General features: G+C 42.1%; 1 protein-coding gene across 4 annotated transcripts in view; it reads left to right on the top strand.

The window, feature by feature from the left end:
- Nucleotides 1-2,113: 2,113 nt before the first annotated feature.
- The window catches only part of ZNF346 (zinc finger protein 346), a 31,598-nt gene continuing 20,610 nt past the window's right edge, over nucleotides 2,114-13,101 (top strand). For all 4 annotated transcript variants that reach the window (XR_006204681.1, XM_042945763.1, XM_042945749.1 and 1 more), the window contains exon 1: nucleotides 2,114-2,324. Coding sequence is in view for 3 of the 4 variants with exons in the window: in XM_042945763.1 (XP_042801697.1) it covers nucleotides 2,150-2,324 (175 nt within the window). In the remaining variant the exon portion in view is untranslated. The remainder of the gene's footprint in view (nucleotides 2,325-13,101) is intronic.

The raw sequence follows: 13,101 nt of genomic DNA, 5'->3' as shown, positions 1-13,101 counted from the left end.
TGTATTTTGCTCCATTGTGTTAAATATATATGCTTGAATTCTGGGATTTTGACTAAAATGTCCTCTATACCTTGGGATTTCTAGTGAATAACTCGGGCTATGGAAATTTGGATAAGTAGAAACTTTCTTTAAGATTAATTAAGTAATGTACAGTCATTGGTTTTTAGGCTGGTCATCTGGTACTGACAAAAGGACATGGATGTGCAGTCTGAGGACTGGTGTTCAAGTATGGACTCTGTCATTAACTAGCTGTGTGACCCTGATAAAACTTTCACTTCTCCCAGTCTGTTTCTTTACTGTCAAATAAGAAAGAATCCTTCATAGGAAAACCACTCTGAGGATTTAATGTTATAATGTATGTTAAAGGTGCTTCATAAACTATAAAACACTGCATAAACATCAATCATCTATTACACTATAGAGGAGTCAGGCATGAAGGCTGCCACTAGCTAATGCTCAATATTTACAGTATAAATAAGTATCTCTTGCTGGTCAGCTGTGTGATCTCAGGCAAGAAACCTGTCTCTTTCTTTTTTTCTTTTTGCCTCCTCTGATATTACTTCTCCCTTGTTCACTGGGCTCCAGCCACAGTGTCCTTTTTCCTATTCCTCCCAACAGAGCAAGTTCACTCCTGCCATAGGGGCTTTGTACCTCCTGTTCCCTCTCCCTGGAACATTCTTCACCAGTTCTTTACATGGCCTCCCACTTCTCATCAATCAGGCTTAGGTAAAATGTCATTTCTTTAGAGGCTTTCTCTGACCACCCTGACTAATGTTCCTTGCACATCATTCACCCAATACATATTCGTTTTATGTTCTTAGTACTTATTACAATCTGTTGACTTATTACACTCTCCTCCAGTAGAATAAAAAACACAATACCAGAGCTTCCCTTTCTGTCTTGTTTACCACTGTATTCCAATGCCCAAAACATCTAACTCATAATTAAACTCTCAATAAGCATTTGAATAAATGAAGTTGAAATAAGGTAATTATATCAAAAGTTTCATTAATTGACAGATATTTTATATGTACCTATGAGAACCCAGGCTCTATTTCAAGGTGCTGGAGTTCCATCTGAGAACAAAATAGACAAAAATCTCTACTTTCTTGGGGTGTGCCTACTAGTGGGGAAACAAACAAAAAAGATAAAAAGTAAAATCATACTATGTCTGATAATGTTAAGTGTTAAGAAGGAAAAAATAATAAAGCAGGAAAGAAGAACGTGACATGTGTGTTTTAGATAGGGTAGCCAGAGAAAGAAATGAAAGACTGAGCCATGAGAGTATATGGGGAAAATGCAATCCAGGTGGTCAGGGTAACTGGGACAGTAATGAAGGTGTTGGAGGCTAACACAGTAGGAGATAAAATCAGGGAGGTTAAAGGAAGTCAGACTGTATAGGGTCTTTTGGCTAAACTAAGGACTTCCTTTGGCTTTTATCAAGAGTAGGATAGGAAAGTGTTGGAAAATATGAGCATCAGGGTATCATGACATGGTTTGCTATGAGGACTGCTAGGGCTGTTGTGCTGAGAATATCTGAAGGGCAAGGGAAAGGACTAGTGAAGATGCTACAATAACCCTGCCAAGAGATGGTGGCTCCTGAAAGACTAGGGGAGGATCTGTGGGGATGGAAGATAAAATTTCAGGTTGGACAGTTGCATTGAGAGTTTAAGGGGTGGGGGGGTGGGGTCTGGGCTAGGAGTTAGAAGTTGAAACTCAACTGGTATTTATTACGGAGATGGAGTCCTGGCTCTACTACATTCCGGTGGCAAACTTGAGTAAACTATTTTTAGGTTCTAGGCCTCAGTTTCCCTAACAGTAAAACGGAGAAAATATCCCCACGTAACAGGGCCTTCAAGGTAACTATTTCTAAGTGTCAAAGGCTGATGGTGAGCAAGGTGAGAACCTGCACGAACCTGTATCAGAGTAAGGGGGCTACTGTGAAACCAGCGACTAACTTTCAGTTCCACGCACCACGCTCCGAGGCTCACCAGCGATCAAAGGGAAGCACCAAGGCCCGCATTGCAACGCTGGCTGCAGCTCCCAAACCTCGCGAGACTTGTTGGCCCGGCAAAGTCACCCTCCCACCCACATCTCGCGAGACCAAGGTTTTTGAGCGGCTATCTGCCGGTTACGGCTTGCAGGAAAGATGGAGTATACTGCGTTGGGCACCGTGGAGGCCGCGGACAGCGGAGGGGCCCTGCCATACAACAGCTCGGAGGAGCGAGAAAGCCGGGAACCAGACGGACTGCGCTTCGACCGCGAGAGGGCGCGCCGCCTGTGGGAAGCAGTGTCCGGGGCCCAACCAGTGGGGAGAGAGGAAGGTGAGTCCGAGGACCTCAGAGGCAGTAAGTCCCTCGCCCACCCGCTCGTTTCGCTGGGAGCGGAGGAAGCGCGGGTTGGGACCGCGGACCAGCCCCCGGGTCTCCGGTCACACCCCCTGGCGCCCGGCCCGCCCCCTTGCGTGACGCGCCCGGGACTCCTTGACTCGTGCAGCCCAGCAGGGCCTGGGTACCGTGGGCCAGCTCCACGGAAAATTGAGGCCGCCGCACCCAGCGAATCAGGTCTCCGCTCTCCAGTAGTCAAGGGCCTTCTCATGCTCACACCGTTGGGAGTGGGGGTTCCCCCGCCTTTCTCATCCACCAGAGCGCAGCTCTTCCCTAAACTCGAGGACTGTAATTCCTATTCGTGCCTTCTCGGAGACCCACAGAACCTTCTCCGCCAGACTGCTATCCCCCCACCATTTTCCCCTGACTCTCCATTGTCCCAGTCTCCAAGTTCCCCCACCCCTAGTGTATCTTGCCTCCCTTCTCTCATGCCCCACACTTCCAAGAACTCCAGAAGGCCTTCTTACCCCATGTTCTTCCTGGCCTTGGTGACTGAACCTGGTTTACCCCTGTTTCTATTTGTCGAGTCTCTACTACCTGGGTCTTTTTTATGCGATGGGGGCCAGGAGCCTGAAAAACTGGCCAGGGTATACTTTGGGTCCAACTTCTTTGTATCGTAGGCTTGTCCCGAAGTTGTGAAGAACAGGGTACACTGGGGGGCACTTCTGGGCTGAAGCTTCCTAGCTTGCTCTGCATTTGACCTGGCACTGGGTAAGATGGAGATAGAGGAGGATGGAAAGGGCTGGCCTGACCTAGTTGTGTGACTCCCTTCATGGTCCTTACCACTAGCTGCTTAACTCCAGTCCGGAAGTACAAGAACCGTCTGGCCTTCTGTGCTAATCCTGTCAAGTAATCTGCTCGGAAATCAGGTTTGTTTGTTTGCTGAGCAGACTAATCATGGAAAGTTTAATATGTTGCTTGTGAACTGATTGTCCTGGGATAAAATGGACTTTTTGACCACATCCAAAGAAGATATGTTTAAATTTGGAGTCTGTGGTACACAGACCTATACCCTTGTGTGTACTTCTCCAGTTTGAAAACTAGTCTAGTCTGACTCCTACTAAATTAATATGGGCCTTCTGTCTCCCTCATAATTTCAAACTTGTTTGGTACAAATCCCCCCAAACGCACCCCAATTTTCCTTTCACTAATTTGACAATCATTGATGTATGCTCAGTTCCTAGGACTGGCTGGGCATCAGAGCTACAGAGATGAGGAAGATACTGTCCTTCCCCCTGGGAGGGTTTATAGTCTAGTCCAGGAAGCAGACACCAAAACAGTTTCAGTATAATGTAATGGGTACAGTAAAGAGGAATGTGTAAGAATTGGTTGTGCACAAAGAGGAAGTGACCTTTGTCCTTGAGGGACAGGGAAGGCATCTGCTGGACCTTGAAGCAGAGAACACAGCAGCTTTGCTCTAAAAAGTGAATTGCTTATGTGTGTGTGAATGTACAATGTCACTTAGGACCCAGTTCATTTCCCTACTGTCCTCACTTTCCAGTATTTATATGAGGTCTAGATAGATACCTGTAACACCAGGTTCTACTCATCTTGGTTTTTGTTTTGTTTTTCTCTTAGCACTTTTATTGAGTTATAATTTATATACCATAAAATTCACCCATTCTAACTGTACAATGCAATGATTTTTTGCTAAAAGTATAGAGTTGTGTAGCCACAATTCTGTTTTAGAATATTTCCGTCACTCCAGTTAGTTCCTTTCTGCTTCTTTACATTAAATCTCCACTCTTACCTCCTGCCCTGGGCTACCACTGTCTCTAAAATTTGCCTTTTCTGAACATTTCATATAAATAAAATCATACAATGTGAATGCATTTGGCTTCTCTCAGCATGTTTTTGAGGTTCAGCCACGTTGTACCGTGCATTCATTATGGGCTTCATTATGTTTTGTTGCTAATAGAATCCCATTGTATAGATCTTGCTTTTTATCCTTTGACAGTCTCTGGCTTTTGAGTGGGCTGTTTAGACTGTTTGCATTTAATTTAATTATTGATAATGGCTAGATTTACATTTTCTATTTTGCTATTTATCTCCTTTTCATTTTGTTCTTCCTTTTCTCCTTTACTGACTTCCTTTGTGGTTAGTATTTTTTAGTGGACCATTTTACTTCCTCTGTCAATTTTTTATACTTTTTTTTTTTTTTAATGTATTTATTTTTGAGAAAGAGAGCACAAGCAGAGAAGGGGCAGAGTGAGAGGGAGACAGGATCTGAAGCAGGCTTTGTGCTGATAGCAGAGCCCGATGTGGAGCTCAAATCCATGAACCGTGAGATTGTGACCTAAGCTGAAGTCAGACTCTCAACCAAGACACCCAGGTGCCCTTTTTTTTTTTTTTTTTTACTTTTTAATTGTATTTTCTTAGTGCTCGAGGGACTATATGATGCATCTTAACTCATCACAGTCTACTTCAAATTAATACTAACTTAAATCTGATAAAATGTATAAAAACATTCCTCTAATAGTGCTCCATTCCTCACCCTCCTTTGTACTATTATTGTCATATTTGTTACATTGATATATGTTATAAACCTAATTATTCAGTGTCATAATTATTGATTTATACAATATCTCTTCTAAAGAAGTGAAGAGAAGTTATTTAAAAAAGTATATTTATGGGGCACCTGGGTGGCTCAGTCAGTTAACCCTCCGACTTCAGCTCAGGTCATGATCTCACAGTTTATGGATTTGAGTGCCTCATCTGGCTCTGTGCTGACAGCTCAGAGCCTGGAGCCTGCTTTGGATTCTGTGTCTCCCTCTTTATCTACCCCTCCCCTACTCACACTCTGTCTCTCTCTCTCTTTCAAAAAAAATATCAAAAAATTTTTTGGGGTGGGCGCCTGGGTGGCTCAGTCGGTTAAGCATCCAACTTCAGCTCAGGTCACGAACTCACGTTTCGTGAGTTCAAGCGCCGTGTTGGACTCTGTGCTGACAGCCAGAGCCTGGAGCCTGCTTCAGATTCTGTGTCTCCGTCTGTCTCTGCCCCTACCCTTCCCCTATACTCTGTCTCTCTCTTTCTTAAAAGTAAATAAAGATTAAAAAATTTTTTATTGATTTATTTATTGATTTTATTTAAAGATTAAAAAAATATTAAAAAATATTTATAATGTCTTTTATATTGGCATACATATTTACCATTTCTGGTGTTCTTTTTTCTTCCTCTGGATTCATTACCACTTAGTACCACTTCCTTTCAGCTAGCAGGGCTTTCTTTAGTATTTCTTGCAAGGCAAACCTGCTAACAGTGAATTCTCTCAGTCTTTATCTGGGAATGTCTTTATTGTGTTTTCAGTCTTAAAGTATATATATATATTTTTTTATTATTATTATTATTAAAAAAATTTTTTTTAATGTTTATTTATTTTTGAGAGAGGGGGAGAGACAGAGTGTGAGCAGGGGAGGGGCAGAAAGAGAGGGAGACACAGAATCTGAAGCAGGCTCCAGGCTCTGAGCTGTCAGCACAGACCCCGACTCCAGACTCAAACTCACGAACCACGAGATCATGACCTGAGCCAAAGTCGGACGCTCAGCCAACTGAGCCACCCAGGCGCCCCAAAGTATATATTTTTTAAAATAACATCTTTGTTGATACATAATTCATATACCATAAAATGCGCCTTTGTAAAATATATAATTTAGTGGTTTTTAGTATATTCACAGAATTGTACAACCATCACCACTATCTAATTTTAGAACATTTTCATCACCCCGGAAAGAAACCCTACACCCATTAGCAGTCACCTCTGACAATTGTTTATCTCCTTTCTGTTTCTATAGATTTGCTTATTCTGGATGTTTCATGTAAATTGAATTGTATAATATGTGGCCTTTTGTGACTGGCTTCTGTCACTTAGCATACTGTTTGAAGGATAGTTTTACTGGACATGGAATTATTAGTTGACAGTGTTGATATTTCTCACTACTTTGAATATGTTATTCCACTGCTCTCTGGCTTTCATTGTTACAGATAAGAAGTAAGTCATTAATCAAATTATTCCACTGTACAGGATGAGTCATCTTTCTCTTGCTGCTTTAAAGAGTTTCTATCTTCCAGTAGTTTGACTATGATGTATCTAGGTGTAGATCTCTTGGTATTTATCATATTTTGAGTACCTTGAGGCTTTTAGCTGTATGGATTAATGTTTTTCTTTGATCAAATATGGGAAGTTTTCAGACATTGTTTCTTCAAATATGTGGGTTTTTTTCCCATTCCTTTCTCTTCTTCTGAGATTCCCCATATATATGTTTGGTATGTATTTGTTTGGTATGCTTGATGTATCCCACATGTATCTGTGGCTCTGTTCATTATCAATTTTCTTTTTCTCTTTTCTTCAGTTTGAGTATTTCTGTTGATCTATCTGCAAGTTCACTGATTCTTCTGCCACTTAGAAACTGATACTGATTTTTTCTAGTGGTTTTTTCATTTCATTTATTGTGCTTTCAGCTCAACTCTGTGTTATACGTATTTTAAGTAGAAAACTTTTTAACACCACATCATCAATGCCATTACATTTGTTTTCTTCATGACTTTTTTGTATAATAAAATTTGAGTTTTTACACACCATCAACAGTATGGATTCACAAAATAGAAGTGCTGAAGCTAAATAACCTTAACGGGGCTAATGTCCAATTCATTCTTGTAGACCACCCTGCCTGTTAGACTACACTGCCTAAACAGTCTGACCCACTGGTAGATTATGTCCAGCTTGCTTTTACTAGGATCTTTTGTTGTTTACTGCTTTCTAACTATAGCTGTACCTAGAAATCCACTACCTCCTAATAAGCAATAAGAAGCAGGGTTCTAAATAGGTTATATCTATCCCTGAGAACCAACTTCAGACAACTGATGAATTTCTGTGGAGCTGAGTTGAGATTCTAAGGCCCAAGCAATAGTAAGTCATGGGGCGCCTGGGTGGCTCATTTGGTTAAGTGTCGACTCTGTGTTTCAACTCAGGTCACGATCTCACAGTTTGTGGGTTTGAGCCCCACATTGAGCTCCTTGCTGGAAGTGTGGAACCTGCTTGGGATTCTCTCTCTCTCTCTCTCTCCCTCCCCCTCTCCCTCTCCCTCCCCCTCTCCCTCTTCCTCTCCCTCTCCCTCTCCCTCTCCCTCTCCCTCTCCCTCCCTCCCTCCCTCTTTCTACCCCTCTCTAGCTTGCTCTCTCTCTCTGTCAAAGTACATAAATAAACTTAAAAAAAAAAAAGGAGTAGTAAGTCATTATAGATTAGCAGTGTTCACCATTAATTGGAATATTGGAGATGGTTTAGTCACGCCAGCTATTCTGGCCCTAAGTATCCTAAGGCAACTTAAGGCACATTAAGTCACCCAAAGACAATTGTAACTTGAATTGAGGTGTCACGATAATTTTCTCCCCCAAATACTACTTTCCCTAAATTCCTTAAGTTTATGAATTATCTTGCTTCTCTACACCAGCTGTCTCTGTCCATACTTCACTGACCCTGTGAAAATCAGCCCTATGCCAGATCTCAGTCTCTTCCCCATACATCTAGTTGGCTACAATATGGATACAAATTAAATCCTGCCAATCATGTCTTATCATAATATAGGGAAGACACAAATGCAGTGAAGACCATATTCGTATGGCTGTTGGCTATTGTTATGGTCAATAAAGGTCATGGAGGGGTGCCTGGATGACTCAGTCGGTTGAGCGGCTGACCCTTTGGCTCAGGTCATGATCCCAGCATCATGGGATCAAGCCCCATGTCAGGCTTTGTGCTGAGTATGGAGCCTATTAAGATATTCTCTCTCCCTCCCTCCCTCCCTCCCTCCCTCCCTCTGACCCTCCCTCCCTCTGACCCTCTCCCCCACTCATGCTCTCTCTCCCTCTCTCTAAAATAGGGGGGGGGGAAGAAAGAAAAGAAAGAAAGAAAGAAAGAAAGAAAGAAAGAAAGAAAGAAAGAAAGAAAAGATCATTGGATTATGAGATCATCCTACATCAGTGTTTCAGCATCAGCATCCTTTATCCAGCTTTATGGGCTGAGATGTAGGGTCATTGACAATGGAAGCTTCTTACTTCCAGCAAGGCTGTGATGGAAGCCTCAGACACTATAGATCTTCTGTTGAAACAGTCATATATTGTTCCTAGAGACATTTGTGGAGGCCCAACCTAGTACCTTCAGCCTGTCCAATGTTGTTGTTTTTTTTTTTTTAAGTTTACTTATTTTGAGAGAGAGAGAGAGAAATCATGAGTGGGGGAGGGACAGAGAAAGAGGAGAGAGAGAATCCCAAGTAGACTCCATGCTGTCAGCATAGAGCCCAATGCAAAGCTTGAACTACCAACTGTGAGATCATGACCTGAAGTTGGACACTTAACCAGCTGAGCTACCCAGGCACCCCTCCAATGATTTTTCTAAGCATCAGATTTCTTATATCAAATCTGACCAATTTTGGAGAGGTAGTAGTGTTATGTGTGGATATCAGGGCAACCGAGATCCACATTCAGGCCACCTTCTCAAAATTTTGATAATTTATGAAGTTCTTTTTCCCAATGTGGATCTTAGCTTCCTCTAACCTTGTGAACCTTTCATGGTTTTTATGGGTCAGGAATTTAGGAAAGGCTTAGCTGGACAGTTCTCTCTCAGGGTTTGAAAGGCTCTAAGACTCTATCCCAGGGCCTCCTTCCTTTTCCATCTACACTAGGCATTCTTTTCTAGCCCATAGCCTTATTTATGATTGATATATTGATGATTCTCAACTTATATCTCCAGTTCTGACCTCTCCCTTGAGCTCCAGACTTGAATCTTCAACTGACTACTTGATATCTCTACACATATATCTGATAGACCACTCATGTTTAACATAGCCAAAGAAAAGTCTTAAATTCTCCTCCAAGGCTGTCTTCCTCCAGTTTTCATCTCATCTCAGTTTAGTTGCTCAAGTTCAAAACCTAGGAGTTACCCATGACTCCTTCCTTCATTCTCTCACATCAAATCAAAGAAATTGTGTATCAGATCTACTTCTAGAACGTAATTCCAAATCCATGCACTTTTCTCTGTCTCCATTGCCAACCTCCATTGCCATCTCCATACAGTCTACTGACACAATGATCAGAGTATTCTTTCCAAAACATAAGCCAGATCTTATTGCCTCTCCTTGCACTAAAAACAAAATCCATAGTTCAAATCATGGCTTCTGAGGCCTTGTATTCATCCAAAATGATCTTGTAGGCCTCACACTGCCTCTCCAGCTTTATTTCCTACCACTTTTGTCTCATTCACCATACTCATGCCACATTGACCTCCTTTCCCTTCCTTGAATATGCCAAACTCATCCCTGCCTCAGAGATTTGGCACTGTCTCAGGCTGCAATACTATTTCCCCCAGACCTCCTTGTGGCTGATGTCTCCTAAGATGGTCTTCATTGACTGTGTTGCCCCCATCATTCTCTAGCACTGATTTTGTTTTTTTTTTTTTTTTTTTTAAATTTTTTTTTCAACGTTTTTAATTTATTTTTGGGACAGAGAGAGACAGAGCATGAACGGGGGAGGGGCAGAGAGAGAGGGAGACACAGAATCGGAAACAGGCTCCAGGCTCCGAGCCATCAGCCCAGAGCCTGACGCGGGGCTCGAACTCACGGACCGCGAGATCGTGACCTGGCTGAAGTCGGACGCTTAACCGACTGCGCCACCCAGGCGCCCCCTGATTTTGTTTTCATAGCATTTCTCCCTCTCTGTCACTATTTTGCTTTTTATTTACTTTGTACTGTGTTTTGTTGATATGGCCCCAGTGCTGGCACATAGAATGTATTCTGAATATATATTTGTGGACTGTGTGGATATACTCTGAGGCCAGAGAGGTGCCTCTTTATTCATTTAGTAGTTATTTACCAAGCTCCTGCTATGGGTCAGGTATCATACTAGATACTGGGGATACAAAGTCATAAACAACATGGTCTCTGCCCTGTTTAGTCTTTGGAAGTCAGATTCTGAATATCTTTGAAAAAGAATTTCATTGGGGCACCTGGGTGGCTCAGTCAGTTAAGCGTCAGATCAGGTCATGATCTCGCGGTTTGTAGGTTCAAGCCCCGCATCGGGCTCTCTTCTGTCGGTGCGAAGCCTGCTTCAGATCCTCTGTCCCCTCTCTCTCTGCTGCTCCCTCTCTCTTTCTCCCTCGAAAATAAATAAACATTAACAAATTATTTTAAAAAAAGAAATAAAGAAACTTAAAACAGTAAAAGAATTTCATCTGTAATTAAAAAAAAAAGAAAGAAAGAAATCCAGCATCTCCAGGTCTGGAGAGGATGGCTGGACTCTTACTCCTGGGTACCATCTCCCCCTTGTGGGCTTTGCAATCCTTTTTTTTTTTTTTTTTTTTTTTTTTTTTTTTTTTTTAAGTTTATTTATTTTGAGAGAGAGAGAGAGAGAGAGAGAGAGGGAATCCCAAGCAGACTCTGTGCTGTCAGCACAGAGCCCAACGTAGGGCTCAATCTCAGGAACTGTGATACCATGACTTGAGCCAAAATCAAGAGTTGGACACTAAACCAATTGAGCCACCCAGGTGCTCTGAGCTTTGCATTCTGAGTAGCCTCTCATTCTCCCTTTAAAATAAAAGTTCTGGGACAGAACATCCGAGTCTTGATACCAGCTTAGGTCTTGATCTCAGGGTTGTTAGTTCAAGCCTCAAATTTGGCTCCACACCCAGTGTGGGGCCTACTTAAAAATTAATTAATTAATTAATTAATTAACTCTGGCCCAGATATGTTGACAGATCCACTTTCCTTGGTTTCTCTGAACCCAGATGAGCCTGGCAAGGTCTTTCACAAAAATTTACCAATCACCATAGGAGAAAAATGTGGAAATAAACAGATTCTAAGGGGCAGAAATACAGCCAGACAATAGCCTTTCTGCCCAAAAGGGTTGGCATAGATAAACTTTAGATCTTGTAGAGTAGGGAAAGTCACCTTAAAAGTTTCCTACCAAGAATCTCCCTCCAAGGCATCTTGGCCATGTTTTGCTCCAGAGTGAAAAATATAAAACGTGGGCTTGCTGTCCCCTCATGGTTTTCTGAACTCTGCCCTGCCTCAGATTATTGGTGTCATTATAGAACTCATGCCTTGGGTGAAATTTTACTTCTCCCCAAAGGTAAGGCTTAGTTCTCTGGGCCCAGTGATTAAAAACAAGCTAATATGGGGGCGCCTGGGTGGTTCAGTCAGTTGAGCATCCGACTCTTGGTTTTGGTAGGGTCATGATCTCGTGGTTTCTTTCTCTCTTTCTCTCCCCCTCCCCCCCTCCCCCTCCACCACTCACGTTCTCTCCCTCCCTCTCCCTCCCTCCCTCTCCCTCCCTCCCTCTCCCTCCCACACTTTCCTTTCCCTCTCTCCCTCTTCTCTCTCTCTCTCTCTCTCAAAATAAACTTAAAAAAAAGAACAGGTTAATATCATACGTACCTACAGTGTAGAACTTGTGTAATATGTTAGCTGATTTTAGGTGTTTCAAAGTCAGATCAAGAACAGTGAGAAAAATTTTAACACATATCAAGTTATAGAATAAGAAATATTCTGGAGGGGCTCCTGGCTGGCTCATTCGGTTAAGTGTCCAACTTCAGCTCAGGTCATGATCTCACAGCTTGTGAGTTCGAGCCATGCATCAGGCTCTGTGCTGACAGTTCAGAGCCTGGAGCCTGCTTCGGATTCTGTCTCTTCCTCCCTCTCTCTCTCTCTCTCTCTCTCTCTCTCTCTCTCTCTCTCAAAAATAAATAAACATTAAAAAATTAAAAAAAAAGAAATATCCTGGAGCATCTAGCTGACTTATTTGGTGGAGCATGCAACTCTTGATCTTGGGCTTCAAGCCCCATGTTGGGCATAAAGATTACTTAAAATAAAATCTTTAAAAAAAAAAAAAACCTTCACAGGTACAACATAGAAAATAATTAATTTGCTTAGAACCACAGGACCCGAAAAAGAATTTGACATATAACACTGACAGTGAGCATGCACTAAGCAGACATTGCACTGCTTTGTATGGAAGAACCACAAGGAGAATACATTCAATGAGATACAAGTTACTAGTACAGTAGTCTCCTTTATTTATGGGGGATATATTCCAAGACCCCTACTGAATTCCTAAAACCACAGATGGTACCAAACCCTATATACACTGTGTTTTTTCCTATATACATACATACCTATGATAAAGTTTAATTTAGAAATTAGGCACAGTAATAAGAGATTGACAACAATAACTTAGTAAAATAAAACAATTATAACGATATACTGTGGGGCGCCTGGGTGGCTCAGTTGGTTGAGCGACCGACTTCGGCTCAGGTCATGATCTCACAGTTTGTGAGTTCGAGCCCCGCGTCGGGCTCTGTGCTTACCGCTCAGAACTTGGAGCCTGCTTCGGATTCTGTGTCTCCCCCTCTCTCTGCCCTTCCCCTGCTCATGCTCTGTGTGTGTGTCTCTCTCAATAATAAATAAATGTTAAAAAAAAATTAAAAATAAAAATGTATATACTGTAATAAAATTCATGTGAATGTGGTATCTCTGTTTCTCTCTCAAAATATCTTACTGTGCTGTACTTACCCTGTGGTAACGTGAAATGATAAAATACCTATATGGTGAGATAAAGTGAGGTGAATGACGTAGGCATTGTGACACAGCGTTAGGCTACTATATTGATGTGTAAGAAAGATCATCTGCTTCCAGACTGCGGTTAACTGAAATCACAGGAAGTGAAACTGCAG

The sequence above is a fragment of the Panthera leo genome, chromosome A1, assembly GCF_018350215.1.
Source record: "Panthera leo isolate Ple1 chromosome A1, P.leo_Ple1_pat1.1, whole genome shotgun sequence".
Taxonomy (NCBI): Eukaryota; Metazoa; Chordata; class Mammalia; order Carnivora; family Felidae; genus Panthera; species Panthera leo.
Note: the sequence above shows the minus strand (reverse complement) of the source record. Positions and strands in the feature narration are given on the sequence as shown.